Below are 19,900 nucleotides of genomic sequence, written 5' to 3'. Positions count from 1 at the left end.
TCTCACTCTGTCGCCAGCCTGGAGTGCAGTGGCGTGATCCTGGCTCAGTGCAACCTCTGCCTCCCGGGTTCAAGTGATTCTCTTGCCTCAGCCTCCCAAGTAGCTGGGACTACAGGCGTGCACCACCATGCCCGGCTAATTTTTGTATTTTTAGTAGAGATGGGGTTTCACCATGTTGGTCAGGCTGGTCTCGAACTCCTGACCTCGTGATCCACCTGCCTCAGCCTCTCAAAGTGCTGGGATTACAGGCGTGAGCCACCGCGCACGGCCTGCAGGAAATATTTTAAGCCACCTGCTGATTTATGTGCATTGGTTTAGTTAAAACTAGATAATATAATCCACAAATACCTTTATCTAGGCTCAGGTGAACTGCGGTATATTGCAATAAGCTGAAAGCAAATGAAAAAATGTCAGGTGACGCAGGCTACCCAACTTTCACGTTCCCTTTAGGATACCTCATGTATTTGATGTTGACAGAGATGGGGCACCAGTGTAAGCCCATATATTAGAATTAGAAGGCCAGGCATCATGGCTCATGCCTGTAATTCCAACACTCTGGGACGCTGAGGTGGAAGGATCACTTGAGCCTAGGAGTTCCAGACCATCCTGGGCAACATAGTAAGACATTATCTCTACAAATGGTTTTTTAAATGAGATGAGCATGGTGATATGTGCCTGTAGTCATAGGAGGCTGACGCAAGAGGATCCCTTGTGCTTAGGAGTTGGAGGGCATGGTGAGTGGTGATTGTGCCACCGCACTCCAACTTGGGTGACAGAGTGAGATCCTGTCTCAAAACAGGCAAACAAAAATAGATATTTTTCTTGGTTTTTGTAAAACTTTTTTTCTAATTTTTTTGACATGAAAAATAAATACAGTAAGTCCTCACATAACATTATCAAGTGGTTCTTGGGAACTGTGACTTTAAGCAGAATGATATAGAATGAAACCAGTTTTATCACAGGCTAATTTATGTAAACAAGAGTTAAGTTCCTATGGCATATCTCTGGCCACAAAAACATCACCAAACTTCTTTTTAAAATTTTTAATTGATATATATATTGAGACGGAGCCTCGCTCCGTTGTCCAGGCTGGAGTGCAATGGTGTGATCTCGGCTCACTGCAACCTCCATCTCCTGGGTTCACGCGATTCTCTCACCTCAGTCTCCGGAGTAGCTGGGACTACAGGTGCATGCAACCATGCCCAGCTAATTTTTGCATTCTTTAGTAGACACGGGGTTCACCATATTGGCCGGGCTGGTCTCGAACTCCTGACCTCAGGTGGCCTGCCCACCTTGGCCTCCCAAAGTGCTGGGATTACAGGCGTGAGCCACTGCACCCGGCCTGATTACATTATATTTCTACATACTTATGGGGTACATGTGAAATTTTGTTACATGCATAGAATGTGTAATGATCAAGCCACGGTATTTAGGGTGTCCATCACCTTGAGTATTTATCATTTCTATGTATTGAGAACATTTCAAATCTTCTAGCTTTTTTTTTTTTTTGAGACAATCTTGCCCTGTTGCCCAGACTGGAGTGCAGTGGTGCGATCTTGGCTCAGTGCAACCTCTGCCTCCCAGGTTCAAGCGATTCTCTTGCCTCAGCCTCCTGAGTAGCTGGGATTATAGGCATGCACCACCATGCCCAGTTAATTTTTGTATTTTTAGTAGAGACAGGGTTTCACCATGTTGATCAGGCTCGTCTCGAACTCCTGACCTCAGGTGATCCACCCACCTTGGCCTCCCAAAGTGCTGGGATTACAGGCGTGAGCCACCATGCCCGGTCACTTTTCAAGCTATTTTGAAATATGTAATACATTGTTGTTAACTATAATCATCCTACTCAGCTATCAAATGTTAGAACTTATTCCTTCTATCTAACTGTATGTTTGTACCCAGTAACCAACCTCTCTTCATCCCAACCCCGGTCACCCACACACCCTTCCCAGCCACTATCTCAATGATAGTGGTATCTATCATTCCACTCTCTACCTCCATATGATCAACTTGTTTAGCTCCCACTTATGAGTGAGAACATGCAATATTTGTCTTTCTGTACCTGGCTTAAGTGGCTCTGAAAAGAGCCTTTGGTTTTTGAAAGTAGAAGTTGTTCATTTGGAGCTGGTGTACTTGGTGAGGGCCTTGGTGTTGTCAGACACCGTGTGCTTGGCCATCTCCCTAGGCAGCAGGCACAAGCTGTATGGATCTCCCTGGAGGTGATTGTCGAGTACTTGTAATGCATCAAGACTGATGCACTTGAAGATATTGACAAATGAGTTAATGATGCCCATGGCATTCGATGAGATACCAGAATTGAGATGGACCTGCTTCAGTACCTTGTAAATGTAAATAGAGTAGCTTTCCTTGTGGCCATGCTTGTGATTCTTGCCATCCTTCTTCTGGCTCTTGGTCACACCGCCTTCTTGGCACCCTTCTTTGGAGCAGGAACAGACTTGGCTGATTCAGGCATGTCACCACAAATCAATAACTGTACTGACAAAGAAGCCACTTCAACACCACCACACTTCTAAATAAAGACCAAAACACTCCTAGTATCATTCAACATTGAAATACATGTGAGCTGTGTATACATTTAAGAAAGACTAATAAAAACAAGATAATTATTTACCAACTTATTCCAGTTCAGGGTAGTGGGTGACTGGGACCTATCCTGGCACCTCAGGGCACCTGGTGGGAACCAGACCTGGACAGGACACCATCCCATCGCAGGGCACACTCACACACACACCGCACTCATAACACTGTGACAATTTTTTTTTTTTTTTTTTTTTTGAGACAGAGTATTGCTCTGTCACCGAGGCTGGAGTGCAGTGGTGCAATCCTGGCTCACTGCAACCTCCTCCTCCCGGGTTCAGGCAATTCTCCTGCCTCAGCCTCCTGAGTAGCTGGGATTACAGGCATGTGCCACTGTGCCCAGCTAATTTTTGTATTTTTAATAGAGACGGGGTTTCACCATGTTGGCCAAGCTGGCCTCAAACTCCTGACCTCAGGTGATCCGCCCGCCTCGGCCTCCCGTAGTGCTGGAGTTACAGGCGTGAGCCACTGCGCCCAGCCCACACTGGGACAATTTAAAGACATTAATTAACCTGATGTGTACATCTTTGGGATGTGGGAGGAAACCAGAGTACCCCGAGAAAACCTACACACATATGGGGAGAATGTGAAAATGCTTCACAGACAGTGGCCCTGACCCGGAACCAAATTTTTTTTTTTCTCATCCACGTTATAACGAAAGGACATTGAACAAGATAGCGTTATTCAAGGATCTGAAGTATAAACACAAGTGTTGCTGTCTAATGGATTGTCTTGCCCATCCCACATTAGAAAACATTGGTCTAGGCATTCTAAATCTTACCCTCGGATCCAACCATCAGGGAGAAAAAACTGTATTTTCAGGGTGCACGTTTGTTTGGCCCCTTGAAGAAAATGCTTTTCTGAACTACTTTTTGGTGCTGGGGTTCTGCCTTGCTTGGAAAGTACTATGGAGACAAATATAAAAAAAAAACAGGACTTTCTGGCCAGGCGCGGTGGCTCACGCCTGTAATCCCAGCACTTTGGGAGGCCGAGGCGGGTGGATCACGAGGTCAGGAGATCGAGACCATCCTGACTAACATGGTGAAACCTCATCTCTACTAAAAGTACAAAAAATTAGCCGGGTGTGGTGGTGGGCGCTGTAGTCCCAGCTACTCGGGAGGCTGAGGCAGGAGAATAGCGTGAACCCAGGATGCGGAGCTTGCAGTGAGCCGAGATCGTGCCACTGCACTCCAGCCTGGGCAACAGTGCAAGACTCCATCTCAAATACAAACAAAAAAACCAGGACTTTCTCTACTAGGGGGCTGTTGTTGAATGTGTCAGTACCGATGTCACTACAGCACCACGTAGCATGCCCTTTAAGGTGGCACCACGGGAGGAATTTCTCTCAGAACTCAGCATCAGGAGAATGCTATGCTTTTTCCTCAATAGCTATTTTGCTTTGTGCTTAAGGACAATATTAACGTTGTTTTCCTCTTTGCTGTGACTGCTGGGAGCTTAAAGCCATTTTTGTAGTCTTACCTTTTTGAAATATAGAGGACTATGATATGCATTTCTTTGGGCTCATTTCACCCCTGACCTTTAAAAAACAAACATATTTTGGCTGGGCACTGTGGTTCACGCCTGTAATCCCAGCACTTTGGGAGGCCGAGGCAGGCAGATCACGAGGTCAGGAGATCGAGACCATCCCGGCTGACACAGTGAAACCCCATCTCTAGCAAAAATACAAAAAATTAGCCGGGCGTGGTGGTGGGCGCCTGGGGTCCCAGCTACTCGGGAGGCTGAGGCAGGAGAATGGCGTGAACCCAGGAAGTGGAGGTTGCAGTGAGCTGAGATCCGGCCACTGCACTCCAGCCTGGGTGACAGAGTGAGACTCTGTCTCAAAAAAAAAAAGAAAGAAAGAAAGAAAGAAAAACAAAAATAAACAAACAAAAAAACGTATTTCTCCTCCTCACCCCAGATCTTACAACTATTATTTTAAACTTTCAAATTTTATTTTTTAAGTCACCTCAAGTCCTTCGGGGAAGGAGTTGGGATATGAATATGATATAACATTGTTACTGATGTTCACTATAAATTCCTTAAGTTCAATTGCCTAAGAAAAAAATTATTTAGAATGTGGAATTTTTATCTCTCCGTAAAGATTGTTTTCTATTGTTAATAGCATCTATGTATTTCATGAGTCTAAGAGGTTATTCATGGTAAGTTGCACTTCCATTTCAAAGGTGTTACAATGTGGAAAAAATGGCCGACACTGATTTTAAGATAATATCTATTGTAAGATCCCTCCTACTCTCAGAGATGTTAAAATGTGAGGAGAAATGTGCATTTTAGAATCAATGAAATGTGGTTTTACTTATAGTACTATGAGTCTTCTAGCTATTTGATGTTCACTCACTGCTGTGAGGTTGGAAAGTGGCCGCATGAGATGGAGTTATGGTTTATGAGTGGTCAGTGTTTTAAGGAAGCCTGTATCTCCAGGGCATAATAAAAATTCTGATCTCTGATCACCAGAAAGGCAGTATGTACTAGGCTGACCAAGATGTGAGCATTCAGGCACTGGTTTACTGGTTTACAAAATGAAGTTATTATGTGGGAACTCCAAATAAAGTTGGAAAATGCGTGTTGTTGTTTTTTTTTTTTGAGACAAGATCTCACTCTGTCACCTAGGCTGGAGTGCAGAGGCATGCAATCACAGCTTATTGCAGCCTTGACCTCCTGGGACCAAGCAGTCCTCCCATATCAGTCTCCAGAGTAGCTGGGACTACAGGCGTGCGCCACCATGCCCGGCTAATTTTTTGTAGAGAGAGTGTTTCGCCATGGTCCCCAGGCTGCTCTCGAACTCCTGAACTCAGGCGATCTGCCTGCCTCTGCCCCCCAACGAGCTAGGATTACAAGCGTGAGCTACTGAGCCCAGCCTGGAAAATGTGTCTTTAAAAGATATTTAAGATAATTTTTAAACTGTGCTATTGTTTTGCTTTTAACCAACTTCAAAGTACGTATTCTCAACAATAGAAAAATGGGCAAAGGACGGATTATTCTCTGAAGAAAATACAAATGGCTAATAAACATTTGAAAAATGTTCAATCTTTTTGTAATCAAAATAATGCAAATTGAAACAGCATGCTACCATTTTTTGGTCTATAAAACTGACAAAGGTAATACTCAATGCTAGTGAGATGGCAGCAAGATAGGTGCTTTCATACATTGTAATGTGAGTATAAATGATACAGCTTTTGTAGGAGGTAATTTACCAATACATGTTGAAATGTTCTTCAAATATTTATCTTTAAAATGTTCATACCCCTGATCTAAGTAATTCAGTTTCTAGGCATCTATCATAAGGAAATAATCAGAGGTTCAGAATTATGTTTAGAATGTTATTTATATTAGTGAAATATAAATAATTTAATATTCAATGATAGAGAAGTATTTAAATTAGGGTTCTTTTTCAGTGAAATGTTTTACAGCTATCAAAATTAGTGAGGTTAAAAACTATTTAAATGACATGATAAGATAATCATGATATATTGAGTGAAAAAAACTGTCTATCCAGCAAGATTCCAAACTTGTTAATATGTATATATGCCATACCAGAAAGCCTGAAATGAAATATAGAAAGCTAACTATGGTTGTCTCTGGGAAGTTGAAAGAATTATTGGTAACTTTTATTTTCCTCTCTTAACTTTCCCAAATTTTCTATGATATATATTATGATGATGATAAGAAAAAGCTATGAAAGATTGACAATATATTTATTTTATTATTGAGTTCAAAGTCTGTATTTGTCTTTATCAATTATCATTCTCTCTCCTGTGACTTTAAATTCCCCCATTCAACAAATATTCTTAAGGACCTTCTATATGCCAGGTACTGCCTAGTGAATAGGGATACAGCAATGAGTAGACAGACCAAGTCCTTGCTTTCTTAGAGCTTCCCTAATAGCAGGGAGAGACTGAGCTTAAATATACAATGTTTCCTCATCTGATGACCTGGACCACTCTTCTACCTGCCTCCATGCCCTTAGCTGAATGAGTGAATCTAGTCTAATGGCTTTATATATCACATACTCTGTCAGTTTCTAAACCTGCATCTCTAGTTAGTCCTTTCTCCCAAACACCAGACTTATACATCCAACTGTCTACCTGACATCTCCACTTGGAGATCTAATAGGTATGTCAAACCAAATCTGTGAGAATGAAATTGTTAATTCCTTGTTGTCCCTCCCACCCCTAGATCTACTCTTCCAGTGTTTTACCCCTCCTAGGGAATGGCAATGCCATCTTTCCAGTTCTTCAGGCCAGCAGCTTTGGAATTATCCTGACTCGTCTCATTCTTTCACACCCTACATCCAATCTATTTCAAGTTTTATATATCCAAAATCTACCCAGAATCTGGCCACTTCTTACCACCTCCACTGCGATCACCCTGACCCCTGCCTCTGTTTTCTTTTGCCTGATTATTACACCAGACGCCTCAGTGGTTTTCTTATTTCTACCTTTGACCTCTTACAGTTTATTCTCAACACATTAGCCAGACGGTCTTATTAAAGCTAAGCCAGATCATTATCATGCCTTGTTCAAAACGCTCTGATGCCCAGCAATTTGGGAGGCTGAAGCAGGTGGATCACCTGAGGTTAGGAGTTCAAGACCAGCATGGTGAAACCCTGTCTCTACTAAAAATACAAAAATTAGCCGGGTGGGGTGGCGCATGCCTGTAGTCCCAGCTAGTTGGGAGACTGAGGCAGGAGAACCGCTTGAACCCAGGAGGCAGAGGTCGTAGTGAGCTGAGATCGCACCACTGCACTCCACCCTGGGCGACAGAGTGAGACTCCATCTCAAAAACGAAACAAAACAAAATGCTCTGATGGCTCCCATCTCCCTAGAGTGAAAGCCAGTCTTTACAGTGTCCTAAAAGGCTCACACGACTGGGTGCCTCTCATCTCCTTTCTTCCTGCCTCACCTCCAGCTACATCTTTTCTTTTTTGCTCGCTTCCTCCAAGCATACTGGCCTTCTAGTTATTCCTGGAAGAAGCCAGGCATGTTCCTGCCTCATGGCCTTTGCCCTTGCTGTTTTCTCTGCCAGGAATGCTCTTTCTCCGCATGGCTCACTTGATCCTTTATATATTTACACATACATCAACTTCTCTGACTATCCTATTTACAGTGATACCCCCAACACTCCCTATTCCCTTTCCTTGCCTTATTTTTTTCTATAACACGTAATCACCCTTTAACTAAAATACTACATGTTTTATGTTCTTTTTTGTTGCTTGTTTATTATCTTTAAGTATTATGAGGGCAAAATTTTTTGTTTTGTTTTGTTCCCTGATATATCCTCAGAAGCTAGAACAGTGCCTGGCACACCGCAAGGACTCAAAAAGTGTTTGTCTGATGTTAGAAAAATGAATGATGGGTAGATACCACGAAAGTAATTTAAACATTTTTAAAAGCTCAGATGAGTTTTAAATATTCCATATACCTGCAAATCATATCATTTAACAGTTAATTTTTGGTTAATAGTTTTTATTTTTCAAAATACTCCTCTTTTCTTAATATAGGCCTCTCTCCCCTACCTCTGCCCCATTTGGGACACCTGAACCTTGATTAAATTTTCTGCCTTTCTGAATTTAAAGAAGAGGAGATATTTCTTTAAATTCATTTTTGCATTATGAACATTGCATGAATGCATTCTCATTTTAAAAATAAAACAGAATGACAGACATATATGGAATAAACAATGAAATCCCTTCATCTCTTCTCCCAAAATATTATCTTCTTCCGAAGAGGTAACCCCAATTAACAATTCAATGTGTATCATTCAAGTCCAGTGCTGTCCAGTAGAACTTTCTGTGATGATAGAAATGTTCTATATCTGCACTGCCCAATATTGTACCCAGTACCCAGTAGTCATATGGGTTGTTGAGCACCTGAAATGTGGCTAATGTGAATGACAAACTGCTTTTAATTTTATTTAATTTTAATTAATTATAATTTGAATTTAAATAGCCACATGTGACTAATGGCTACCATATTAGCACAGTTCTAAACTATTTCTCTTTTTTTTTTTTTTTTTTGAGACAGTTTCACTCTTGTCACCCAGGCTAGAGTGCAGTGGCATGATCTCAGCTCACTGCAACCTCCGCCTCCCAGGTTCAAGCAATTATCCTGCCTCAGTCTTCCGAGTAGCTGGGATTACAGGCATGTACCATCAGACTCAGCTAATTTTTGTATTTTTAGTAGAAATGGGGTTTCACCATGTTGGCCAGGCTGGTCTTGAACTCCTGACCTCAGGCGATCCACCCACCTCAGCCTCCCAAAGTGCTGGGATTACAGACGTGAGCCACTGCGCCCAGCCCTAAGCTATTTCTACACAATTACCTCTCTCTTCTTTTTCTCTCTCTTCCCCCTTCTCTCTCTTTTTACTATAAATGACATCATACTAGATAGCATGTATACATACATATTATACATATTGCTTTGTGACTTGCTTTTTGCGTTCAACAAAATGTCTTAGATATCATTCTCTGTCAGTACATACGTATCTGTCTTGCTGTTTTCAATAGTGCCTGTTACTTATAACATGTGCATACCATACATAACTAAATGAAAAAAATGGATATTTCTTGGTGCTGAACCACATACTGGGCCTCTTTTTTCTTCTCTCCAGTGACATTTATTGGTGACAACTTTGCACCAGCTGCCTGATTTAAGAGTCTATATAATCAATGACACAGTCTAAGAATCCAGTGATTCGTGTGTGTTGGGCCCATGGTCAACTATATTATCTATTTTTTTCTGTCCTCTCCATCTTCAAAAGACAAAATATTCTGATTCCATAATAAATAAGGCTTTAAAAATATGTTCAGAAACAAGTAAATATAAACCTAACAGTATGAGGCTGCTGGATGAGATTTTGTGATGTCTTTTTGTAATTCTGAATTTGTGGTTCTAAAGCTGATGAGTTTCATAGCAAAAGGCCTACCTGGAAGAAGTAGATTCTTTCTGAAGTCCTGTTCTTATCTTTTGTAAAATTCTTTTCTACTAGAGACATTCTTGAGATGGTTATAACTTTAGTTACTCTGGGTAATTCACTTTTCAATTGATTTCTGTGCTTCTAACATACCTCATCAGCATTTTCTAGCTAATGTTGGAGCCTGACAAACTGTTATAGACACTGTATTAACCAAGGCTCTGTCAAGACACAGATGGCTCACTCTAAAGGTGAAATTTAAAAAGAGTTTAATAAAGGTAGTAGTTATAAAGGTATGGGCAGGGTTTAAGGAAACCTCAAGGAATAGTATAGTATCCTTGGCCTAGAAACAATGGGGAGTTGCCATCCCCCAGACTGGTAGGGGTAAGGGGTGAGTGTGGTTACCAGAACCTCACACAGACAGCTCTATAAAGAGGGCCCCCTCACAGAAGCTGCGAATTTTGGTAAAAGGACAGAACCAACACACTGCTTCCTAGCAGAGAGGAAGCCAGGGAGACAAACACCCTGAACTCACTCTTGTCCTGCCCTCCACTGTTTCGCACACTTCCCAATCCAACTGGAAGCAGGAGGCACAGATCCCATTGGTGCAGTCATTGGGGAAGCCATACAGAAAAGAGTAGAGGAAAAGCATAGAGAAGGGTAGAAAGAGAGTGGATTCTGGAGAGGCAAAAGGGAAGATATTTATTATCCACATATTCTTTTAGTTAATCCTCACAACAGCTTATCCTCCTTTCATAGACAAGGATACTAAGGCTTGAGAGGTTAAGAACCAGCAATTTGCTAAAAATCAAGTGTAAAAATAGGGAAAGGGCTATTAAATAATGGAGGTAGGATATGAACTCAGGCCGTCTGACAGGATTGCCCCACTGGAGTTAAGAATAGCTTCACTTAAACAAGCAACTCTGCGGTTGGCCTATCACCATCAGTAGTACTGTGCTAAGTTCTGATTGGTTGATTAGCTTGTTGTCTGATTGGTCCAGTTGTCAGTCAGTGATGTACATTGCATAAACGCAGATTCTAGCAACCATTTTTTTTCACTTAAGTAATATTTGCATTGTCCATTGTCCAGTACCTTATAGCTTTTGTTTTAAGTAAATATTTGACAATGTCCAACTGAAGGGATTCTATACATGAAATGCCCAACATATAATGTCTTCTTTAAAAGCCTGATGAAATGTGGCTTTGGTATGATTCTGTGGCATAGTTTATATAACCAGAACTTGTGTGACAAATAGGTAACATATTCACCTTGTAATGACTGAGTATTCTGAAATCTTCAATTAGGTAGAAAGAAGTTTTATTGCAATCTAGCTCCAAGTCTGTGGTCTGGCAAGGCCCTTGCATATGTGAGGTTCAGGGCACTGGGCCAGGGCTTCTTAACCCTTTATGATCCTTGCTGTCTTCTGCTAAACATAAAAATCTCATGTGCCAACCGAACCCCAAATTTGGAATATGGCTCTCTAGAGGGGCATAGTCTTGTCTTCTGATGATCTTCACCAGTTCAGAAGCTTAGTTTCTATTATTTTCATGCTCAAAAGAGTAGTGGTTTTCCCAAATATGAAATTATTGAAAACTGAACATGCCTTTTCAAACTAATACCTTCTCCCATTCTAAAAGGGTCATTCTTCATTTTAGAAGATTGCTGCTGCAAAGCCAATTCTGTTCCTTTCTTATCTCTCTCCTCTATTTCTCTACCCTCCAAACAGCTAGCATCATATTAAACATATATCATGTGCTAATACACACTACAAAATGTGATCTGGCTGATTTATAATCTAACCTGAGGCTTGCAAATAACTACAAGTAAGTCATTTGACCCACTTCACTAAGTCTGGGCAAAAATATGGTTACATGTTTTTATTTCTTCAGTTAATTATTTGAGTACCCCCTTCTCTATCAGGAAATCATGTATCTCCTTTTTGAGGTTTCTCCATCCTTATAGTCTAAAAATCCTGAGGGTTTCCTCAGCTCACAGGGAGCCAAAAAGGTAACTGAGTTTGAGGGATCTACCACTGCTGTTGCTTCTTGCTGTCACTTGGTGTCACCTTGAAAACTGGTTCGGTGACGATAATATCTACCTCACAGAGGTGTTGTACAAATTAAATGAGCAAATACATTTAAAGTGCTTAGTATATCGATGGATATATGGCACTAAGTAGGTACGCAAAGATTTAGCTATTACTTTATGTTATCAGGCCTCAGTTTTATGTAGGGTCTACACGAGAGGATCCCTGGAAGCATTTCAGCTTTGGCAAATGGTGAAGTTAGCTCAGTCCCTGCCCCTCCCAGAAGCCTCTATCTTACTCACATTGTCCTGAAGTTGATGTGGCTCTAGTATATGGAAGGGGCAGAACCTAAGGAGCATAGAATTTTTTATAAAGCAAATGATTTGTTCTGGCTCAGAGAAAGAGTTTGTTTTTGTTTTTTTTTTATTGTAATCTGGGGTGTTTGGACTGACAAAATTTTGTCTCAGGTCACAGGGCTGCTTGGTAGTAGCTGGGCCTTAACCAAAGTCTTCCTGAATGCAGAGCTTGATCAACTCTAGAAGTATCCTGCTGTGCTTTAGAAAGCAATGTTCTGGAGAGCAAGGCTGTGGCTCATTTTTTTTTTTTTTTTTTGCATTCTCCCCATTCTGAGCACATTGCTTTATACATAACAAGAAATAGCTCTTCTTCATATCAACTGCTGTTAAAGATAGTCACCTCTGCACACATGCAAACACAAACACATTCACACGCTTAGGCATTCTCTCTGCCTTCCATCTCTTTGTTTCTCCTTCTTTCCTACTTCTAGGCCATAATAATTAAGAACGAAATGCACAGTGCATATAAACCTTTTCTTCCCCTTTGAGTAACTATTGTTGCTTTACAACTTTCCCTATCCCTGTTTTTATTAACAGATTTCATACCCTCAAGAACACACCGTTCTTGGAAAATGGCAACACTATCTCCTCTTTAATAAACTTTGTGACTAGCGCATACAAGATCTCCAAATAGTAATTTATTTTAGGTCATGTGAAAAAGGTTCATTGTGCACATATATTAACAGGTAATGAATCATTAATATGAGCTAATCCCACTTGCCAGTCCATTTACCCAGTTGGGTTGTGTGCTAAAAGTCCATTCATAAGTCAGTTTGCAGCCGGGTGTGGTAGTGCATACCTGTAGTCCCAGCTACTTGGGAGGCTGAGGCAGGAGAATCACTTGAACCCAGGAGAGGGATGTGGCAGTGAGGTGACATCACACCACTGCACTCCAACCTGGGAGACAGAGTGAGACTCCGTCTCAAAAAAATAAATAAAGTAAATAAAAACAAGTCAATTTGCTTGTTTCTATGGGTAACTATATTATCTATTATTATATCATATTATATTTAATAGTGAATAATAATAGCAGTAAAAATAGCTACAGTTTATTAAGTACCAGGTATGTTACACATATTATCTCTGCTTTTCACAACAGCCTTGCAAGATGAATAGCCCATTTTACAGGTGAAACTGAGGTTCAAATAAGTTAAGGAACTTGCTTTTAAGCACACAAAGTCAAAAATATTTCCTGCCTCAAGTATAGCTCCTTCTGAAGTGGTAGCGGTGGGCCACCCATGACTTTCCTCACCACATCTGTTGGGCCCCAGGGTGGGCGCCTGACCCAATGCCAGCTAATCCTGGTTAAGACCTGATTTGAAAAGATGAATTTGGCCAATCAGATTCTCCCTTAGGAATTTGAATTAGGAAACATGGAAAGAGGCAATAAGTTGGTAGGAGGCTAGGGCTGAAAGGCACAATAGAAAGTTGTTAAATGAGTGTTGTGAAGAGAGGCTGAGGAGGCCATGATGGGCCGGCCTATTAGAGCTGAAGCTATGAGGCAGTGGAAAGCAAGCAGTGGCTTTAATGTAGTGGAAGGAAATGGAGTCAATGGGGGTGGGACAGAAAGGATCATGTGCAGAGAGCAGCCAGGCTGGTGCAGAGCACTCTCTCCGGGGCCACATTCTGCCCTTTCCTCCTTTTCTAGTTTTAGTTCCAGGGTAGTCTTAAAAGAAATCCTCCATCCTTTGAGCTAATGTTAGTGAGTGTCAGTTCCCTTCAACCAGAAGAGCCAAATTAAAATACATGGCCAGTAAGTGCTGGAGAGGGGATCTGAACCCTGGGTTTGTGGCTACAGAGTTTTTGTTCTTTTCACTGCACCCCTTTGCCACATTACAAATGCCACTGTGGTCTACCATAGCCTATGAGGTCACCATAATGTATCTGAAAAAGAACCAATAGTGAACCCAAGTTTCCTGAATCCTTGTCCCAAGTCTTGGTTTGCTTCCAGAGCCCTGAAGGAGAAAGTGAGAGACAAGAAAATCTCAGATAACTGGCAGGCCTCCAGACAACATTGAGCTTCTAGGGTGGAAGGGACTGCAATGGGGAGAGGGGATGGGGATGGGGAGGGATCAGTTCTCGTCAGTGCAGAGAATGGGGGCTCCCCAAGGGCAGGGATTATTGGTCTTATCCCTACTTCTATCCCCAGATTCCAAGATAGTGCCTGTCACATATTTGAATGAGTGAGCAAATGGATAAATAAATGGCAGAAGTGAGTCACAGCCCCTGTCCAAATGTATAAATCATTCTTCAGTCTAGTGTCCCCAGGTTAAGGAACACATCTTAACCTGTCTCCATCTCTAAGAAACAATTGATGCAGCGCTGTGAATAATGTTTACTGTGACTAATCCACTTTAGCTTTAAAAATTACAAAGATGATGTAGTGGTGACTGCGATCACAGCACAGTTCAGACTACGAATGGACAACTCTGGATTGCATTTGCCTTGTTTACAAAAACACCGCTTGCTTTGTCTGGAGAGAGTGAGGTTTTCATTTTAAGAGGCTGGCTAAAAAATGCAGGGCCACTTTCTGGGCAGGCTTCCAAGTGACTACATCTTTCTCACAGCGTTCCCCAGAGCCCCAGTCCGAGCTGCCTGGGGCGGGGCCTCTAGCCGCTGGTCGCTGTTGAAGCTACCACAGTAGCAGTCATCTGCAGCCTGCCCGAATTACTGAGCTTTTAAGCCTTCCCAAGGCTCAGATAACAGCTTTGGCCTTTGCATTGAAAGAGACATCAGAGTTTGTCATTGGCCAAGCTGGTGTGTGTGAAATATAGGAGATATCGCACCACGCTTCTGAGTATGGCATTCTTTCCAGCCGAGTCTCTTGGGTGTGGGTGAGTCTAAATGTTTGAAGACTGCCCTCGTTGGTTGTGAAATGTTCGAAGCTGGGCATTGTGACTTTCCAAGGGCATGACTTGGCATATTTCTTAACCCTAATGAGCCTCAGTTTCCTTTTTGTGAAATAGGGATAGTATTATCCTATGCTCTAGAAGGATAGAAGTATCTATTCATCACAGGGGGCTGTGAAACCTAAAAGAGATAACAGCAGAGTATCTCATCTAGTACCTGGCATACTATAGACACTGAAGAGCTTTTGTTATTTCTGAAGCGTCCGTAAAAAACATACAAAAAGGTTTCAGTGATGATGCCCTATTTTTATGTCTAACAGTACAGTATTGCTCTGAAAGACTCAGCGGATATATTTGACTTCTTAATCACACCTGTGTAGCCAACAGGAATAAAACTTCAGAGCAAGTTAGTGCCAAAGGAAAGTTCGTCAGACTGTATTCCCTTTCTTTTTCTCCCTTCTAGACCCTGACCGCACCTGCCCCATTTGCTGATGAAACCAACTGCCAGTGTCGAGCACCCCATGAAAAACTGACCATTGCTCAGGCCCGCTTAGGAACACCAGGTGAGGCTGTACCTTTTTTTTCTCAAATGGGTCCTGTCTTGACATTTAAAGTATCAGAAAGGGGCCGAGAGCATCATGCCTGTGATCCCAGCACTTTGGGTGACTGAGGTGGGTGGATCACCTTGAGGTCAGGAGTTCGAGACCAGCCTGGCCAACATGGTGAAACCCCATCTCTATTAAAAATACAAAAATTAGCCAGGTGTGGTGGCACACGCCTGTAGTACCAGCTACTCACTTTGGGAGGCTGAGGTGGGAGGACCGCTTGAAGCCGGGAGGTGGCGATTGCAGTGAGCCAAGATTGTGCCACTGCACTCCAGCCTGGGCGACAGAGCAAGACTCCATCTCAAAAAAAAAAAAAAAAAGTATCAGAAAGGCCCATCATTAAGGAGCAGCACTTGCTTTCAAGCAGAGAGTTGAACTTAGAGATTATAACACAGTGCAAGGGTAAAGAAAGGTAAACACTAGCAGTGATAAACCAGACCAACCAAAGGAGCCAAGAAAAAGATGCATCAGAATACGGGGAGTTTGAGCCCCGGCTTTGTCACTTGTTAGTTCTACAGCCTTGGGCAAATCACTAGAAAGATCTCAATCTGTTTCCTCAAAACAGGGACAACAATACCTATCTCACAAGGTTTCTGTGATAACTAGATTCATTGAAAGTTCCAAAGCATTTTTAAAACCATGAAGGCATATACAAACCTAAGCTACTATAATTATTACCATTCTTTAAAGTATGCATTTTTTAAAAAAAATTTCAAGTGTGCCTTAAAAAGAGTGGGGTGTGCTATAGAAGTTTGTTCATTCATTCATCCCTTTAGCATTGTGCCAGAGGATGGATAGGGAAGAGATTTGGAAAGAATTATAAGGTACCATCTGTTTTTCAGGAGACAAGACAACTAGATGTGAAATAAAAAACATTAATAGCATGTATGCAGGTGCTTAGGCGTTAAAACCTGCAACACAGATGATAATTGATTCTTAGAGAATGGCAGATTCATTTGGCCTAAGTGATCAGGCAAGACTTCCGGGAGGAAGCAGAACAGACCTTTTAAGAGAAGTAAGATTTGGACTCTGTAGGCAGAAGATGCAAAGGTATTGCAGGCAGGTAGAAGGGGAATAGTGAAGACCCAGAAATAGAGAGCTGTGTAGGAGTGAGTGTTGTTTTAGTTGATTGGGATGGGGTGACAAACAAGACTAGTTGAACAGGTAAACTTTAAGCCATTTAACATGGCATAACTTGGCCGGGTGCGGTGGCTCACGCCTGTAATCCCAGCACTTTGGGAGGCTGAGGCAGGCAGATCACTTGAGGTCAGGAGTTCAAGACCAGCCTGGCCAACATGGTGAAACCCCATCTCTACTAAAAATACAAAAATTAGCCAGGCATGATGGCAGGCACCTGTAATCCCAGCTGCTTGGGAGGCAGAGGTGAGAGAATCACTTGAACCAAGAAGGTGGAGGTTGCAGTGAGCTGAGATCGCACCATTGCGCTCCAGCCTGGGTGACAGAGTGAGGCTCTGTCTCAAAAAATAATAATAAAATAAAATAAAAAGAACATGGCATAACTCAATGGTTTATAGTTGCCACTGCAAAAAAACAAACAAACAAACAAACAAAAAAACAAAAAAAAACCCCAAACTTGAAAGAATCCATGGAATGAAGAACAGTTTGCCTAATAATAATAATGGATATTTATTAAGTACTTACTATGTACTAAGGTCTTTATATGTATCATGTCATTTCACTATCACAACTCTGTGTGATTAGTAGTTTTAGTATTTCACAGAGGAGGAAATGAAGGCTTAGAGAAGTTGTGAATCTGCACAAGGTCATTCACTAGTAAATGGCAGTGGTTCACACTGGAGCCTGCATTAGAATCTGCTGGAGGGCTTCTTAAAACCCAAATGGGTGGGCTCCACTCCTAGAGTTTCTGATTCGGTCCAACTAGGGTGGGGCCCAAGAAGTTACATCTCTAACAAGTTTCCAGGTGATGCTACTGCTCCAGGGATCACACTGGGAGAACCATTGGTAAGTGGTAAAGTTGGGATTTGGTCTCCAACCTATTTGTCTTAGAGCTTGACCTCTCAACCATGACACTGTGCTTCCTATAAGAATAGCCTTCAATAGAGTGAAGTGAGAAGCAGAGTAGGCAGAGTTAGGAAGCTTTTGTGTGAGTTGCTTTTGAAAAAGGCAAAACAAGGTTGGGGAGGTAGTACAGAGCAGCCAAAGCTGTTGTTCCCAGGCTTCAGTGTACAAAGAATCACCTGGTAAGCTTGTTAAACAAGTAGATTTCCTGTTTCATTCCCTTCTTCCCAAATCTGGGATGGGCCCAGGCAAGGCATCTGCATTTTAAACAGACAGTCAGGGTGATTCTAAAGTTAGTGGTCTGGAGACCACACACAGAAATACCAACCAAGCAATATATCCAAGGGATGCCAAAGAAAAGTCCAGGTGGCCAGCCGGGCATGGTGGCTCATGCCTGTAACTCTAGTACTTTGGGAGGCCAAGGTGGGCAGATCGCCTGAGGTCAGGAGTTAGAGACCAGCCTGGCCAACATGGTGAAACCTCGTCTCTACTAAAAATACAAAAAATTAGCCAGGCATGGTGGCACATGCCTGTAATCCCAGCTACTCAGGAGTCTGAGGCAGGAGAAGCGCTTGAACCCGGGAGGCAGAGGTTGCAGTGAGCCGAGATCGCACCACTGCACTCCAGCCTAGGCAACAGTGCAAGACTCCGTTTCAAAAAAACAAAAAACAAAAAAAAAAGTCCAGGTGGTCATGAAGAAAACAGACTTGACCTAAAGTTAAAGGATGAGCATCAGGCCCAAACTGAAAGGGCCTCTACCTTTCTAGGGAAAGGAAAGGGAAGTAGAACTTACTATATATCTGTATATATCTGCTCAATGTGATGCTGTGTATTCTTTGCAAAAACCATATGAGATAACTATTATTGTATCCTTTCTGAAGAGGAGGCAAAGGAGACTTACAGAACTGAAAAGTAACTTGTCAGATGTCCTAGCTGACTGGGTAGAGCTGGGATTTGACCCCCAAGTCCATTTCGCCTCAAACCCCTGCTTTGCCTACCGCAACAAACTCTCTTATGAATCATGGTCCACAGCAGGCCATGGAGCTAAGTGAAAACATGCTCAGACAGACAGTAGCTGTGATCTTCTGTAGTGGCAGGACTATGCCAAGCTCACTACTGTTTTATCAGTATCTAGAGAAACACTTGTTGCATACTGTGTGCTCAATAAATATTTTGTGAGTGAATGAATGAAAATTTGGAGGCAAGCGAATCACCTGAAGTCAGGAGTTTGAGACCACCTTGGCCAACATGATGAATCCCTGTTTCTACTAAAAATATAAAATTAGCCAGGTGTGGTGGTGCATGTCTGTAGTCCCAGCTACTTGGGAGGCTGAGGCAGGAGAATTGCTTGTATCTGGGAGGCAGAGGTTGCAGTGAGCTGAGATCAAGCTGCTGCACTCTAGCCTGGGCAACAAGAATGAAACTCCATATCAAAAAAAAAAAAAAAAAAAAAAAAAAAAAAAAAAAAAAGAAAGACAGTTTGGGACAAGAGAAGTAGTTCTTCCTCTGGAAATAGAAGCAGAAAGAGTTTGTTCTGGTATTTTGAGCTGGTATCAAGCTAACTGGGTGAAATTGGGCGCCTGTGCGTTGCCTACTGCCAAGCAGTTTAAGCAGTAATAAGATGGTGGTGTATTTTGAAATAACCGTGTGGTGGATTCTGTGGAATACAGGTCATTAGAGGGGGAGTGAGATGGAACAAAGATGAACTCCTGATCTTTAGAAGAGAAATTCTGCCCCCTAACCTTAGGTGATAACTCTGGGAAATTATATAAGAAAATCCGTGATGTTGATGAGTACCTAGCCAGGGTACTTCTGTTGGAAATTTCTTTATTTAGAACTTCAAATATCAGGCCGGGTGCGGTGGCTCATGCCTGTAATCCCAGCACTTTGGGAGGCCGACGCGAGCAGATCACTTGAGGTCAGGAGTTCAAGACCAGCCTGGCCAACATGGTGAAACCCTATGTCTACTAAAAATACAAAAATTAGCCTGGCGTGGTGGTGTGTTCCCAGGTGATGCTGCTGCTGCTACTAGTCCTGGGACCACACTTTGAGTACCACTGCATAAGAGCAACTGTTGGCAGTGGTTAGAAGGAGTGGCAGGGAGATTATCCAATATCGTAATTGTTGGAGCATTGTACTGTTAGCAGAAAAGTTCAGAGAATTTTTAAGAATCTTGCTGTTTGATTACCATTTAAGAAAAGAAGAAAAACGTTACTTTTTTGAAGGGTTTGGTCAAGAATTTCAAGAAGGGTTTGGTCAAGAAGGGTTTGCTTTCAAGAGTTTCAAGAAGGGTTTGGTTTCAAGAGTCGTAAGCAATTTACCTGTTTGTGGCACTGTCTTGAGCGTGCCCTCAAAAAAGACAAAACATAGCAGAATTTGGTATTTGATAATGCTCTTCAAGATTATAGTTTTTTGGTTTTTTTTTTCTTTTGTATTTTCAGTGGAGCTGCTTTCGCCACGTTGACCAGGCTGGTCTTGAACTCCTGGCCTCAAGT

General features: G+C 42.1%; 1 protein-coding gene across 9 annotated transcripts in view; it reads left to right on the top strand.

The window, feature by feature from the left end:
- Positions 1-19,900, top strand: part of PCYT1B (phosphate cytidylyltransferase 1B, choline) — a 114,945-nt gene that overhangs the window by 38,942 nt on the left and 56,103 nt on the right. For 8 of the 9 annotated variants that reach the window (XM_074030245.1, XM_074030241.1, XM_005593194.5 and 5 more), the window contains one exon: positions 15,224-15,323. In XM_074030245.1, coding sequence (XP_073886346.1) covers positions 15,224-15,323 — 100 coding nt within the window. Of the gene's footprint in view, positions 1-14,522; positions 14,746-15,223; positions 15,324-19,900 lie in introns of those variants that run through there. The other variant, XM_074030244.1, reaches the window with a different exon arrangement.

Source organism: Macaca fascicularis, chromosome X (genome assembly GCF_037993035.2).
Source record: "Macaca fascicularis isolate 582-1 chromosome X, T2T-MFA8v1.1".
NCBI classification, from domain to species: Eukaryota; Metazoa; Chordata; class Mammalia; order Primates; family Cercopithecidae; genus Macaca; species Macaca fascicularis.
Note: the sequence above shows the minus strand (reverse complement) of the source record. Positions and strands in the feature narration are given on the sequence as shown.